Source organism: Melanotaenia boesemani, chromosome 16 (genome assembly GCF_017639745.1).
Source record: "Melanotaenia boesemani isolate fMelBoe1 chromosome 16, fMelBoe1.pri, whole genome shotgun sequence".
In the NCBI taxonomy this organism is placed as follows: domain Eukaryota; kingdom Metazoa; phylum Chordata; class Actinopteri; order Atheriniformes; family Melanotaeniidae; genus Melanotaenia; species Melanotaenia boesemani.
Genome location: NC_055697.1, coordinates 7815091 through 7831284, shown reverse-complemented (window position 1 = coordinate 7831284; position 16194 = coordinate 7815091). Strand labels below are relative to the sequence as shown.

General features: G+C 37.7%; 1 protein-coding gene across 1 annotated transcript in view; it reads right to left on the bottom strand.

Moving 5' to 3' along the window:
- Positions 1-16194, bottom strand: part of LOC121655423 (gamma-aminobutyric acid receptor subunit pi) — an 85447-nt gene that overhangs the window by 56942 nt on the left and 12311 nt on the right. The window contains exon 2 of the mRNA XM_042010044.1: positions 12987-13073. Within this exon, the coding sequence (XP_041865978.1) occupies positions 12987-13039 (53 nt within the window). The 5' untranslated portion in view covers positions 13040-13073. The remainder of the gene's footprint in view (positions 1-12986; positions 13074-16194) is intronic.

Genomic DNA, 16194 nt, shown 5'->3' with positions numbered 1-16194 from the left:
GCCACGAAGAATATTTAATCCCTGCAGCCTGTCCTGGGACTTCCTGAGGGTAATGGTCCAGTTGAGTATGCTAAAAAAAACTCCAATGGGAAGCAACCAAGAGCCTTTGTAATTACATGTCCAAACCACCTGTCCTAACTTGTTTCAATGTGGATAAGCAGTGGCTCAACTCCCAATTCCCCCCAAATGTTCAAGCTCCTTACCCTATTCCTTAAATGCTGAAGGAAACTTATTTTAGCTGCTTATATCCATGATCAATATATTGCATGATCACAGGTGAGAATCGGAACCAAGATGGAATAGTTATTCAGAAGCTTCAGTTTTTAGCTCATCTTTCTGCTCACAACAACAATCAGTGTAACACCCTCATTACTGCCAATGAAACACCAATCTGTTGATCTCTTGCTCTACTTTGCCATCACTCCTGAACCAGATCCTAAAATCCTGAAACTGCTCCCCTTGAGACATAGACTCTTCTCATATTCAGATGGAGCGCTACAACCTTTTCTAGTTGAAAACGATGGCCTGAGATTAGAAGGAGCTGATTTTAATGTTGGCTGCGTCACACTCAGCTTTAAACAGATCCAGTGCAAACTGAAGGTCATGGTTTGAAGAGGTCAACAGAGCCACATCATCTGCAAAAAAGCAGAGATGAAACCCTTTGGCTCCCAAACCATACACCTGTCCACCACTACATCTAGAAATCCAGTTAACATCAGAAACAGGATCAGGAACTATGCAAATTTCTGATGGAGTCAACAAACACAGCTCCTCTTACTTTGGTATAAACTGTGAATTCACGAATTGTCCATCATGAACAGAACCAGGAGGGAATGTCAGAGAGATGCACTCAATAAAAAAAAAAATAAATAAAATAAAATTGAAATCTACATTTGAAACCCACAACATTGTAATAATTTTTGTTTTATGCCTAAAAGTTTGACTTGATATTTAGGATCCCAAATTCAAGCTTCTACATGAAAACATGTCAGCGTTTACATCTGCACTTGAGAGTGAAATCAACTCTTCATAGAATTTAAATATTAATCGTTTGTCGAAAAAGCCTCAGATCAGAGAAGAAAAACTCAGTTCAGCCTTTTGCTCATAAAAACATTTTTATCTTCTTTTAAGAACAGTTCTTTGGTGGAAACAACCAACATAATGCTGACTCTTTCATATACTTTCACAAATCTAGTAGTGTTTTGCATTGTTCTGCAAGTGTTGACAGCAAACTGGCCAATAACCACATGCAGCCCTCTCATTTAACACCACTTTTGTCTGGTTTTTGCTAAGACACATCTTTGCTGAAGGAAAATTGAAGCAGCAACAGTACAACAAAAACAAAGTGGGAATTATTCGAGTAAAGTGATGTTTTTTCATAAAACTAACAATCTGGTTTTCAGTCAGATTTTACCAAATGCTTAAAGCAATAACCAGCAGCTATTTGAGGAAAAGGGAACTTTGAAAAGAATCAAAATCTCAATTTCGGTCAAGCTATTATACGTCAAAATGGCTTGCTATTGTCCTGTGTTTTTCTATAAGTCAACCTTTAAATTGGTCCTGACATCAAATCCAACATCGCTGGTGTTATAGCTAGTACACTTGACATCAATGAAATGACACAAGAAGAAGCCTTGAGCATCAGCTTGTCTAAATCAGCACAACTAAGGGTCAATCTTTCAAATCATTCTGCCAAAGCACAGATTGAAGCCCAGTCTCGATGTTTTCTAAGATCTCCAGTAAGTTTGCATGTAAACAGTCCTTCAAATTTTAAATGTTCTTTTTAATCCACAAACTCTCCATACACTAATTATAATCATTTCAAAAAGGGACTTAATAGCAAAACAAAACAAAAACAAAACATGTTTTCATATGTTTTCTAAAGCAAACCATGTGACGTCATGTTCCTTGTCATGTTTGAGACAATTCTGTTATGTAATTATCCAAGCTTGGCTGTACGCTAATCTCTCCAGTGACAATTAAAAAAAGCTGACAGAAAATGGATTTCTAAACAGGAATAAGTCGTGTCTCTTCAAAAAAGCAAGAAAAGCATAGTTTAAGCCTTTAATCTGCCCGTAATAGGCTTCACTAAAATTCTATCCATGCTTTCTATTAACAGTTGTATTAAACCATTGGTGCCCATATATAGTATTATGCTGTTTCTTTGTATTACTAAGCCTCTATTGAGAAAGCTTAAGTGAGCATGACTGCTTTGATGCTGCAGCCTGCACTTAGAATGTAGGTTGCTCAATGACTTGCAGCACAAAGTAGTAACTTCTGCTTGCAAAATCCTAAACATACCCACTCCAAAAGACTAAGTTTCCTCAATGATGCATTTTCTTTTATTACTTAGGAAAGTGAAAACAAATATTGTAAAAATATATTTAATTAATACGTTTATGAATCTTGATTGGTTTTGGTTTCATTTAACACCTAAAATCTGATTAAGTAAGTTAAATTTTTAGTTTATGTAACTGAAATATCAATTGACTATCCTTGAACATTGGACGATGTCTGAAAATGGTGAAATGATTGTGAGGACTAACATTTACATCCAACTTACCTGGTGAGTAGTTTGTATTTTTCCTTTGCTTTAATGATTTTTTTACAGCCTGTTGTGGTTACTTATTGTAAAATTGGCTGATTTTAATCAAATGTCTCTAAATTAGTTTTCATAGCTTATTTTACAGCAAATTATGCTAATTGTTGGGGAAACTTGTCATTTGTTGGAAAAATAAGTTGTTCGCAGTTTCCATTCACAATTAAGCATGTTACAAGTGTTGGTTAAAGAACGTTTTTTATCACTTAAATTATGCATTTACCTCTTGTACCTCATGGGTTATTTTTATGTGGCTGTTAAGTGTGGTTAATTGAACCACGGTAAAAAATATTCCAAGTTCCATATTTTGTCTTTTTGCAATGGTTGTAAACACTACCAAATGAGATGATTTAGTCCTCCGGCCACAACTAATACATATTATTTAAAACAAAAACATACTATAAATAGACTACATATAAAAGACAATCTATCCATCTAAAAAATAAAGCCAATGTGGAAATTACTTAAACTGCATTTCTTTTTCTTTTCTTTTTTTTTTTTGTTGTCCAGCGAGGACAGCTGACTGTGACTGAAAGAAGTAAGCAGTCAGTCGTTGGCAAACAATCATAATTGTGAATTGTTAAGTTAAAACTTAAAATGTAGAAGTTGATTTCACTTTATATGTATATCTGGAACAAATTCCAATGGAAAAGCAATCTTTTGAAACTTTAGCTTCTTTTAGCTTGCTGGTTGCCTCTGGGGCTGCGTGATGATGTGGTTAGTTGCACTGTAGTCTCACAACAAGAAGGTTTTTGGTTTCAAACACACCTGTGGGTCTCTCTGGCCATTCCTGCTTCCTCCAAAAGTTAAAAAGCATGCATGTTAGGGTAATTAATGGTTCTAATTTGACCCTAGGAGTGAATGAGAGTGTGAGTTGTTTTTCTTGTTGGTCCCTGTGATGAACAGGTGACCTGTTCGGGGTGAACCCCAGTTCTCTCCTGACAGTAACTGGGATATGTTCCAATCCTCCCATGACCCTGAACTGGATTAACCGGGTATTAAAAAGACTGCTTGCTTCGGCATTAGACTGAAATGAAATGGAACGACTTTGGCTGATAACTTCGGAATAGTTTAGACTGTTTTTCCTCTGTTTGTCTCTGCACTTTAGTATATTGTTGATGCTTTTTTGTTTTAATGCATTTTGTCTTCTCTCTAAAGAACTTTTAATCACTTTGTTGCTGAATGCTGCTTCATAAACCAACTTGCCATGTTTTGCCAATTGATTTGCTGTCATTTGTAATGAGTTTATGTTCTCCATCCCTATTGTGAAATCTTTAATACAGCTTGGTATTCATTTAGTAAATTCTGCTCCCATTAAGGGTGAAAGAGAATTCCACAGCATCACATATCTGACTTTAACAGATCAATATGATTAAATAGGCACTCAGCCATCATATACTCACTTAAGGCCATTTGAGAGAGAACAGAGTTCCCATAAAATTTATATATTTATACATTTCCATTCAGTTTTTACTTGTAATTTTACCAAACCTATGTTGAAATTCATCTGAAGAGCTACGTTACTGCCAAACCAATGCAACATGTCATGCAACATGTGATAAGTTTATTGTAAAAACGTGAAACTTATTACGTTATAACGTGATAAGTTTATTATAAGAACATAGCCTGTACTGTATGCAGATGTTGTTATGACCTATATTGGAGCAAAATACATTTTATGGAAAATATACTCATCAAGCAGAAACATTTCAGTTCTTTTTGACAATGATTAATTGTTCTACTCTGGTTTATTGTTGTACAGAAATGTGGGACAGTTATGAGAAACATGTAGGTCACCTGCCTGCGCACAGTGAGACGGTGCGTGCCTGTGTGTCTGAATTGCCACAGAGCAGGCATCCCCAACTTGGGACCTCTTGAGTCAGTGTCGTGTGATACGTTTCACGTTTTTACAATAAACTTATCACGTTATAACATGATAAGGTCCGATTTTTTTTTTTTATTTGGGTGACAGCTCCACGCTTCCGTAGAAAAGCCATGTATTTATTCAAATTCCTCAAATCTGACTTATCTGACTTTGAGTCCATTGAAACTAGCCTTCATCAGATTTGGCCAAGACCTCTGGATTCTGTTTTCCTGACAGCTCTCTGCAATAAGCGAAGGGTGAGGTGTTCCATTTAGTTTGTTTATAGTAAAACTAGACATTAGTGGTGTGAAACATTTGATGCCGTTTCCCCCCTTTTAGTTCTTACATCTGACTTCAGCTTCCTTATGATCAATGAAAAAGATCAATTACAATAATATACAAAACAATAATGAAAAAAATTACAGGTACATGTGTGGTCTCCATAAAAATATTGCTATTAGTAGTAAGCAATAAGTAAACACTTTCTTTGACCCCCCCCCCCCCACACACACACACACACACACACACAACAGCTGACCATCCCTGATGACAGTTGATTTTTGTTTTTTGTCGAGCTGTGATCCTCAGCCTGTCCTCTTCAATTTCATGCTTTGTTCGTTTCACTCAGAGAGAAAAACTGAGCACTAGTGCTGCTGGGGTTTTCAGAGAAAGCAAAGGAACATGAGATGAAGCCATCTGTCTGACTGAACTACTGTATCTGCAAACATGTCTCTTATGGTTGAACTCCACTGGTGGTATACTGCATGCAAAAAATAAAGTTAGTCAGTCTTTCTGCAAAGCTGAAACAGGTCATTCATACTGCCAAGGCCTCTCTCTGCTTAATGGATGTCTGTTTCACAAACCTTTACAAGTTTAATATTGCTACAACTCTTCACCTGTAATGAGTTACTGTTGGCTTTTAGGTGAAGGTCCAAGTATTTCAGCATTCATTCGCTGTCCTCATAAAGCTGTTGTGGTCATACATGTTGCTATAAATGACTGTGTTGGATCTGTTTTTAGATCAATGTCAAGGAAATCTGGAAGGACTTGCACTGTTCACAGCAGTGGAAAACTATAATTGTGGTAAAAACTGAATGTGAAGATCACAGACATTTACTTTATGAAGATTGTTGCTCTCTGAGGTGACACCGAGGCGGCAGTGGTTGATACCGTTTGTCTGCTAATGGCGGTGTGTTTGTGTCGGGGAGGCCAATCAGAGAGCAGCGGAGAAATGACATGCTTTCACACTGTATTTTATTTACAACAACAAACACAGGGTAAATTTTAGTCGTCAGTCTGACACTAAATTGTGCATATTCATGTTGCTGTCCCACTTAAGGTGGTGCATTTAACATCTGTTATGCTATTTAATGCTAACTGACTAAGAGACAAGGGGCTGCAGTGTTGCAAAGAGTTAATGATTCGGGAAATATTATGAAATGACATAATTTGTTTTAATTAGGCCAACGTTGTGACCAGAAAATAAAAATTAATTAGTCAGTAACACAAATAGTTCACGTACACAGTGTCATGCAGCCTAAACTAGTTATAAAAAAAACTGCCAAAAATCTGATTAACAGCCATTGTAAAACTTCAACTATTTATTTACCAACGTTTGAGAACTTATAACAAAATTTGTGTTTAAAATTCCAATGTAGATTATCAGTTAAATCCGTTTCTGAATCATAGGTTACACAGATGCACTGATGTCCAATATTTAAACCAGAATAACTTTGAGATCTCCAGATAACAGACCTTTTTACTGTAGACCAATGTCTAGCCTTGTTAGTCCAGGATATTCATGCTTCTGTCCATGTCGACAGATACGAGGTAATAAGACTTGCCACCTCGGTAATGGTGGCGCTGTAGGATGACACAACACTCAAAATGGCCGCCGAATTATTCTATAGTTGGTATAATGGAGTTTAAGTTTATGTTTTAAGTTTCTTAACACAGTAATTGGTCCACAGTGATTGTCTACAATTTAACAAGCTAAATTGCTGTATTACAGCACTTCAACCTTTATTGACCAAGCATTGAAATATTTAGAAATTTATTTTTCAACCATAGAAAAGGGTGTTATTATAATATCAGGGGATATAACAAGGCTTTAAAACTTGGATACTTTTATCTAAAATAACTAAAGTTATACATAAATTAGTGGTCAGTACTAACAGTTTTTTTTTTTTAAGTTTTTATGCTGAAGACTGATCTCAATGAAGTAGCTGAGATGTAACCTGATGTTACGGCCCCGGCTTGCCAGCCTGAGGCCTTATAATTGGGGACAGCTGTGCCTCATCAGTCGCTGGCAGGAGCTGCCGCTTCATCTCCGCCCTCCTCCACCGGGATTGGTCGACCATCGTTCCGGACTCGCCTGAAGGACCGCTCGGCTGGGAGGCCTCGCCCATAAATGGCTCGCTCCGGCATCAGTCGTGGCAGCTGTGACCATTGAGCACAGTCTTGCCGGTTTGGGAACTCTTTGGTGATCGTGTTTGAATTGTGAGAGCTTTCTTTGACAGTGGTTTATGTTTGGTTTGGAGAAGAGACGTCTGTATTTTGTGTTGCATTGTTAGAGTGATTTTGGTTAACTATTTTGGTTTGGTTTTCCCTCAGTAGGAGGAGGAATTTGTGTTTACTGTTTAGCGATTGTTTTGTTTCTTTATTGATTTGTTTGAAGCAGTCCCAGTACGTTAATTGTCTGGTGGATACTTTTGTTTGTAGAAATAATTGCTAAAGCACCTACCGTGGACACTTTTTGTTATATTTGATTACAGCCGGAGGCAATATTTGTGTTTATATTTTGTTATTTGTTTTTGTACAATAAACCTTTCTATACCGTTTGGTTCGACTCCGGCCCGATTTGTTATAGACCTTACACCCCTAGATTACTGAGGTCATAACAACTGATCTTTGATGATTGGTATGAAGAACTCAGTGTGGTTCTGTGATTTCATGGACTAGCATGCAGAGGCATTTGTGTGTCCAATGAAGTGCACAAATATAACTATTTGCCCAATAAAGCGTTAAGTTGTATCACCAGGACAACAATGTAATGCAAACAGGACAGTACAGGTCTAGAGTAAAGGCTAGTAAAAACCTTACCTCCTCTGCAAGAAGCAAAAACTTTTTTCTTGTTTTTGAGGCCATGAGAACAAAACTTCATTTTGCTCTTGCAGACATGAATGGGGACAGTTTTCGACACATCAGCCGAGCAGAAATTTATTCACGCCGACCTCTGAGAGGTATTGTGTGATTGGTAGGACATTTGAGGTGGGTGTGGTTAACAACGAAAATAATTAAGTTCAAAGTTGTGGCTTCCACGTTTTCCCTGATACGAGGCTAAACCACAGACTGTATAAAAGATGGATGGAGCTTTTGTGACGTCGCCCAGTGGCATCGTCAGCTGATTTTTCCGGAGCTTTAGCCCCGGGTCTTTTGAGTCTAGGCCCGGCAGCAAAGACCAACTGTATATAGACACTGTTAAACTTTACTGCCGCCCGTTCCTCCAGCCACTCTGCTCGTTATTTCTCAACAGCCATAGGCTACACACACTCACACTCACATCCAGAGCAACGCTGGGCTGAGCAGGGCTGGACTGTGGGTTGGAGGGTCTGATTAGTCCTGTAACTAACGTCCAATGAAGTTACTGGGTGTCAGATTACAGTAGTTGCTTCTGTAGCGCCACAAACCCACAGCTGATAACCGGGGGGCTCTGTGTGCGCATGTGCAGAGGAGAGAGCAGCAGCAGTCGGAGCGCGGCAAACCAGAGCTAGCAAAATGGACAGAAAATCTAAAATAAAGCAGTTACAACTCCTTAGCTTTTTAAGAAGAAAAGTAAAGGGTAAGATATACAGTATTGCCCCAAATATGTGTATTTTTTGTTTGACACAAGCAGATCGCCATCGGGGGTCGCTACACAAGACATTAGATTATGTTACACGAGCGCAGGTGCCATTGTGTGCGCGCATCTCCAAGAGCACAACAAAGAGATCAGCTCTGTTCTGTCTGGAACATAAGAAAGAAGAAGAAACGACGTTTCTCTTTTTCGGTCAAAACCCATGCAGATGGCAGAACATCGTGATTTTTGGACGAGAAACTGCTCCCAAAAGACAACGACAAACTGTTTATTTTTATTTATTTATTTTTAATAAATGCAGTTTTAATTTAGACCAGACAGCAAAGGTAAGACATGCTTTCTGACTTTTACAAACGTGAAGCATAAATCGGGCCTTATTCTGCCTCTTGCTTGGTGAATCTTGGTCATATTAAGATGAAACTTTCAGCTGTGGAATCTGTGAGATGTGAGCTTTCAGTAGAGGAGCCGTTTGTTCGTTTTCATGGGGAGACATCATCTGTGTTTACATGTTTTTCGGACTTTGTGTAGCTGGTCTTTGAATTGTTCGTTGTCCTAACTGTGTTTGTTGGTGATAGAAATGGTTTACTGAGCTGGTAGCTGAGATTCTGGACTTTCTGTGGATACCACACATGTTTATAGTTACATTTACAGACCTGATGCTACACCCGGAAATGAGACGTAAACCCCTTACCTCCCTGTAGCGGAGGCTGCAGGTGCAGAGGTGAAGCTAAACAGTCAAGCGAATGAAAGGTTAGAAAATTTGTAGGCCAGAAATCTGGATAATGAAACACTGAAGGTGCATGGATGGAAGTTATTGTGAATATTGTGAATTTTTCTCTCTCCTCACCATCTAGAAGCTGTAAGATTCTCATCCTGCTTTCTGTCTGTTCACCTGATGCTGATATTCATCACATATTGTTCCTTCTGTGTTTAGAAGGAAGCAGCTTCACAGCTTTAAATTCATCCTGCTGACTTTTTACCTTTTAGTTAGTAAATCCTGAACATGTCATCCTTCTTTCTCATAAATATTTGATTTTATAAATATATATGATGAAATATTTTAACAGTTGCTGTTTAAAGAGAAAACTGCTGCTAAATCTGTTTGTGTTTAGTGCAGGGGTCTGCAGCCTTTCCAATCCAAGGAGTCATTTTTCCCTCAGCCAGTTACAAGATTTTTCAAAAAGGCAACTTAATATTTTTTATAATAAAGAGCCACCATATGATATTTTGTTATTTTTAAAGATTCACATTTTTATTTCTGTTTTTAGGTTTTAAAAATAAAGAAAAACATTAACCCTTTATAAACAGAAGATAGACAGACTTTCTTCTAAGGGATGTAGATATTTGTGGAAAATTATGTAAAAGAAAAAAAAAGTCCCTGGTTTCCAACCTAATGACAAGAAAGACAATTTAAAAAATATTTTAGTCACGTATTTAGAGGCATTGTGGAAGGTCCAGAACTGCCGGTTAGAGACCCCTGATGTAGTGTTTGTAAACCATAATTTACTGCATTTTCTTTATAAAAAATATGGTAAAACACACACACACACACACACACGCACACACACAGATATATATATATATATATATATATATACCTCAAGCTCCCCTAATTTTTAAATTTACATCAGGTCCGGGCTAAGACCAGGGTGTCCTCAAAAGCTGGAGACACCCCTGACGTCACCCGTAGGTTTCTGAAGAGCTGAATTGAAGCTCATTGGCCGGTTCCCACCGTCTCCATCTCGGTAGCATCACGCGTGTCGTTACTGGAAAATCCAAAATTGGGCAAAGAGGTGGATCTGAGATGGGGACTGTGAAGGTGGGGGTGAGTTGACACCCATCGAACTCATTCGTTAACAAACAAAACTGTTTTAACCAAATAAACAGAGCTAAATATATTAACAGTGGTCTGAGTCTTGCCTTAACAGATGTTTATGTATGTTAGCTGAACTCAAATAGAAAGCAAAACACAAACAAGCCTGGGATAGTTGGTGTCTGCTGACCACTGAGCAATGATGAAGCTATAATTGTTAAAATCAAACAGGAATGGTTGAAATGATATGAAACAGTGGCAAATGGTGTGAACTCAGCCACTTTGTCACACTGACAAATTGTTTCGTCATGTGTTTTAATCTCAAAGCTCTACAAGACCGATTCCTTTGCTCTGACAGCCGTCTGCCTACAGTTATTATTCCTGTTATATGCTACTGTAAGAGTCTAAAGCCATGCTGGGGTCAGTAAGGTTCTTTTTTGCTAATGTGAAGCTTCAAGCTAATGCTCACATTGGGATATTTACATGTTACATAATGATGTTCCACATTCACTATGGAGCCTGGCAAGCGCCAGTGGATTTAAAAATAAATAGATAAATACATAAAATAAAAAAAACTGGTGGTAATCCATGCACACAGATTACTGAACTGTGCTTTTATTTGTGAAACCTTTATTCTATCTGTTGATATGCAAATTAGGCTAATTTTATTTATTTTATTTTATTTTTATTTTTTTTGCCATCTGGACCACAAATCAGGTCCTTATAAAAAAAAGAATAAATACAAACCACAGTAATTCTCTGAAATCTCAACTGGAATATCCTACAGTGTGCAGATTCATGAAAACCGTTTTTAATTTGTCAGACCTTTATTTTATTTGTGGAAATTCACATTAGACTCATTTTATTTACTCTTTTTAAAACATTATTTATACATTTTAAGAAAGGTGGGCACCCATAATCTTTGATCACACACAGCTGGACAAGATGATTACAGCTGCAATCACCTCTCTCCTGAAGTCTGCACTGAGTTTGTCCTAAATGTGCTGCTTTTAAAGGTAGGTCCACAGGTAAACTGAGAAAATATACATTTAAGCCAAATTGTAACTAAAACGTAATGTAAATCAAATGTATAGAAATTAACTTTAGCAGCAAACTGGACAAGGACGTTTTCAAGGTAATGGACAAACAAACTTGGACTGAACGGGGTCATTTTATTATCTAGTATAGGCAAAGAACTAAGAGCATCCAAATTATAGATGCACATGTTTACAAAAGAAACTATTATTGAACTGAGATGAAGGTCCGGTGCAGACAGATTGGAGGTCAGGACTGAGTAGGAGAGGAAGAGCAGTTAAATAATGGCACATGTTAATGGAGAAATCAAAATGATGGAAATAACCTTTCAAATAGGGTATTGAGGATGAAATCCAGACAAACATCTACATATTAAAATACTTTATCCAGTGCAGAATAAGGAATTTGAATTGAAAAATGTCTTGTCTAATACAAGAAACACTGGAAGAGAAAAAGAGGATGACACGGGCTGAAGCTGTGGCAGAGGTTGACCAGGGCAGACGGAAGAAAAGTTAGATAAAAAACAGGTTTCACAGCTCACACTCATTTTTTTCTTTCCTTTAAACAGTGAATATGTGTATTATGATCCAGGTTAGACGTAACTAGTGTATTTTTTACATAACTTGTGTCTTAATATAAATTGTATGCAATTCTGTCCAAATTAGTGTGAAGGGTTGTCATGTTTTCTCTTTTTTAGATCAAAGGCAGAAATGGCTCAGTTGGGTAAAGTTTCTCCATCATCATAGAAGATATCCATATTTTCACTTTCACAAATAGAATAAAGGTTTCACAAATCAAACATTGTGTTTTTGATGAATCTGCACAGTGGTTGGAATATTTCAGTCCAGATTTGAAGAGTCTTTTTTTATCAGGACCTGGTCTAATGTGGTCTAGGTTTGCCAAAAAAAATTCTGTGGAGTTATTCCTTTATGCATATGGCCTAGTAAATCTGTGCACACGTATTGCTAAATAGAGAGCACAATTTAGTAATCTGTGTGCACCTTTTTTGTGTTACCAGCATGGCTAATCAGACAAAGTTGAACAAAGGTTAAACAAGAGAAATACACAACGTACCTCAATTAGAGAGAAGCCATAGTGAATTAAGCACTCACATGTCAGTCACTGTTTAAAAAAGATCAGCGTCTTGTACTCCAAAATTTTCCCTCCCCCTCTACCTGATAAGGTCAGTTACCAGAAACCAAATGGACTCATACTTCTCCTTTGTGTGTATCTCCAATTTAACAGATTTATAAAATTGTATGCCTCAACAGTCCAGATGTGGCATATCAGAAATATTCTAGTGCAGTAAAAAATAAACAAGAAAAAAACACAAACACAACGATGCCACAGATTGTGGGAAGAACTACTAGAAAATATCCTACAGCCCAAATCCCTGAGACCCAGATGCTTTGCCTTATCAGAAATGTGCTCTCTGTACTTTGAAGAAAAAAAAGAGGCTTCTCCTTCCACTACACCACATCACTCTCTCCATATTGACCTCGGCAGGGATGATAACACCAATTGTATGCAATGACAGATACATGGGGTGCTGGATCTTGCCTCATCAGTTCTGCTCAGCGGCAGCATGAATGTAGCAATGACATTTCCATGCTTCTAGCGTGATGCATGAGGAGCTGTTATTGGAGTATTAATGGTTCACAAGAAAATGATACAGCCGATTCCCTCCATCTCTTCCACTGCATACGAGTCTTTGACATCAGTACAAGTCAAAATAAAACAGTGCTTGATAAGGCTCTACGGCTCTTAGGATAGTTTTATGGTTGCACATCCTAGTAGTTATATTTCTTCATCATCTTACCTGCTGATGAGGAGGATGGTGAACACGGTTCCTCCAGAGACAGAGTGAGCCATGGCTGAAGGAGAGAGGACGCCTGATAGAGTTTATCTGCAATAAGAGTGCACATAAGACAGTAACTGAAGAGGTTGCATGTTTTACATTAAAAAAAATATGGTCACTATCATCCCTGACAACCCAAATATTTGGATGCATTTCAACGGGGATGCAAGATATTCTTGGCCAGTACTAGCTGGCCAATACTAGCTAGCAGGCATCACAGATGGTCTGTGTCCCATTACCCTATTTTTATATCTTTATGGCTTATAGTTCAATGAATATTTTTCTACCCATCTCCCAGGTAACAGGTGTTTCTCTGTGCCATTCGTGTGTCTTTTACAGACTCTCACAAGCATTGAAATGTAGGAAAGTCTTTCAGACATCTTTAAACATCACACAGCAGTAAGTTACAGCATTGATTTGCCTCAGGGATGTTCTCTCAGCAGCATTATGACCTCTCATTAATGACTTCACCCCGACTGCAACTCTTGCTGAGCTTGAGACTTGGGTGAAAAGTAATAAAGCAGTTTCCTTCTGAGAGCCTGCTCATTTCCTCTATCCCCCCTGCACCTCTTTACCTCTACAGATAAAAGCAGAAACAGACAGAAAACCCTCAGAGGTCAGGATGACTTAATCAGTGACCCAAACGCCACGGATGACAAGATTACCTAGAGGAAATATTTAATGCTAAGTAGAAAGAAATCTTTTGCCCTGTGGTGTTATACTGACTTTCATGGGCGTGTAGACTTGGCATATATGGTAAGACTCATTGGAAGTATTGTACGGCTTTTGGTTTGGATTTACTTACATTAAACACAATGCATGATTCTGTAGGTAAATGTGCAATTTTCACTGACACCATGCATGATGTTTGCAGAGCAACTATATAAAAAACAGTCAAATTGACTGCAGTGAACAGGACTGGAGATATTTGTTTTACAGAGCAGAGTGTTCACTACTCACAATTTAAGGAATCTGTTTTACAGGAAGAAGATACTTGGAGTGAACATCTCTGAGGACCCGTCATGGCCCACAGACATTTCCACCCTTGTGAGGAAGGCCATCGGCTCGTATAACTTCAGGTGCCGGAGGAAATTAAACAAGTCCCCAGTGCTGCCAAGGTTCTGTTCTTTCTGGGGGCATTACTGTCTGGTATGACAACTGCAGCTCTTGGGAAAAGTTTGCCTTCAAGAAAGCATTCCAGTACTAAAGGTATCACCAGGACAACACTGCTATGCTACCGTTTTTAAACAAAGCACTGCAGGTTCAGGGTAAAACAAATCATTACAGATGTGAAACACCTGAGTCACATTTTATTAGCCATGTCACATACCCACCATACTGATTATGAATTTTACTTTTTCTTTTTGTGCTTTGCATCAAACCCACAGATAACCTACAGTTCTTCCATTTTCATTGGTTTTTATTTTTATTGTGAACTTAAATATAGTTTCCTATTATTACACATGGGACATAATAAAGATCCTGAATCTGGTATGATCAATTTAATTACATTCTTTTTGTCTTTTATGACCTTGTGGGAGCCATTGTGCTCATGACTTGTAACTCAGTTAAAATAAAAAGCAAGAGCTCAAATTAATTTTTAGCAACTATCTTTTACACTGAGATTTGTCCATTTTTTACTTCATTTTCTACATATTTATTACCTCTGCCAAGCCAAAGGTCATGTGTTTGATGGTGTTGGTCTGTCTTTTAGCAACATAACTCAACAAGTTATGGGCAGATTTCAATTAAATTATCAGGAAATCTCAGAAATGGAATCAGGAAACAAAGATTAGATTTTGGGGGTGATCCGGATCACTGCTTGGATCCAGAAAACTTTTAAAGGATTCTTTCCTATGGGGAGAGCTTTTAACTAAAAAATAGTGCCTTCTGAGTGCTTCCAGCTTTTTAAGGAATATTCTGACATTTTATTTGTGAACAATTTGTTTGTCTGATATTTTGCCAGGAGTATTTCCCATTCAGTGGAAACTGATTGCTGTAGTTATATTTATATATGTCCATTAAATGGGAGGTTCCAATCAGCTTAGCTGGCAAAGACGTCAAGCATGAAGTAGTAAATAAAGTTTTACTGTCCAGATGTGGCTCCATTTTCAACAAAACTGCACAAATATTGTAATAAGTTGCTTTTAGGGTAGTATTATTGCAGACAAAAACAATAAAAGTAGTTTTTATACACAAGTTTAAGTCAGGAATTAATTATAAAATGTTCAAGTAGTCATGCACACAGAACCTGTGGTATTATATTTAAGAAAATAACACCACTGGTTAGCCTTAAAGCAAACCCCAAGCAGTATTTAATCTAAAAATGTATTTTTCCCCTTAATCATAATTTTTAAGTGCATAACTTTAGTCATGTTAAGTAAAAAAAAAGTGATAACATTTCTCCCCATTAATAATACTAATTATACATCATTAAAAAGCCTGATTTTTACACTTTATTTATTTTACACCATCAGGAACCTCAGTAGTGTGTGTAAGATCCACACAAGGCTGCAGCTTGGTACCTCCTCCTCATGCTGGTCACCTGACCTCAACCAGAAGCTGCTGGAGGTCAACCATTGTGGTTGTGTTGGTCACTTTGGAACGTATAGTGCACCTAAGCTGATTCCACAACAGTTGGGTTGAGGTGTGGACTCAGCAGGTCGTTTCATCCTCTCTATTCTCAAGTTCCAGAGGTACTCTGTGATGGTCCTGGCTCTGTAGAGGAGAGTGTTGTCATCCTGGAGGATGATATGTACCAGATTTTGGGGAAATGGGATCACCATTGGTCCTAGAATTTCATTCTGATTATTTTATTAATTAGGTGCCAATTGGGTATCAGTCCTACATCTGTGCTTAGCACACACCTGGCAGATACCGACAGGTTCAGCTGTGTTGCTTTAGAAAGGTGATAATCAGGCTTTCTAATAAAAATAATACAACCCCAATTAGTATTAATGGAAAAAATATCAAACAATTTAATTATAATTTGCAAATAATAAGTCACTAAGTGCATTAATCATGTGAACGATAACTCGTGTATAATATGTCTGTGTAAAACAAAAGTAATAAACAAATTCTGCGAAAACTAATTTTCTATAAAATCCATCTTGACTTTTCATTTTCACTTTGTGGTTTTTTTGTGCCCCTGTAATCCGTGTACGGCATA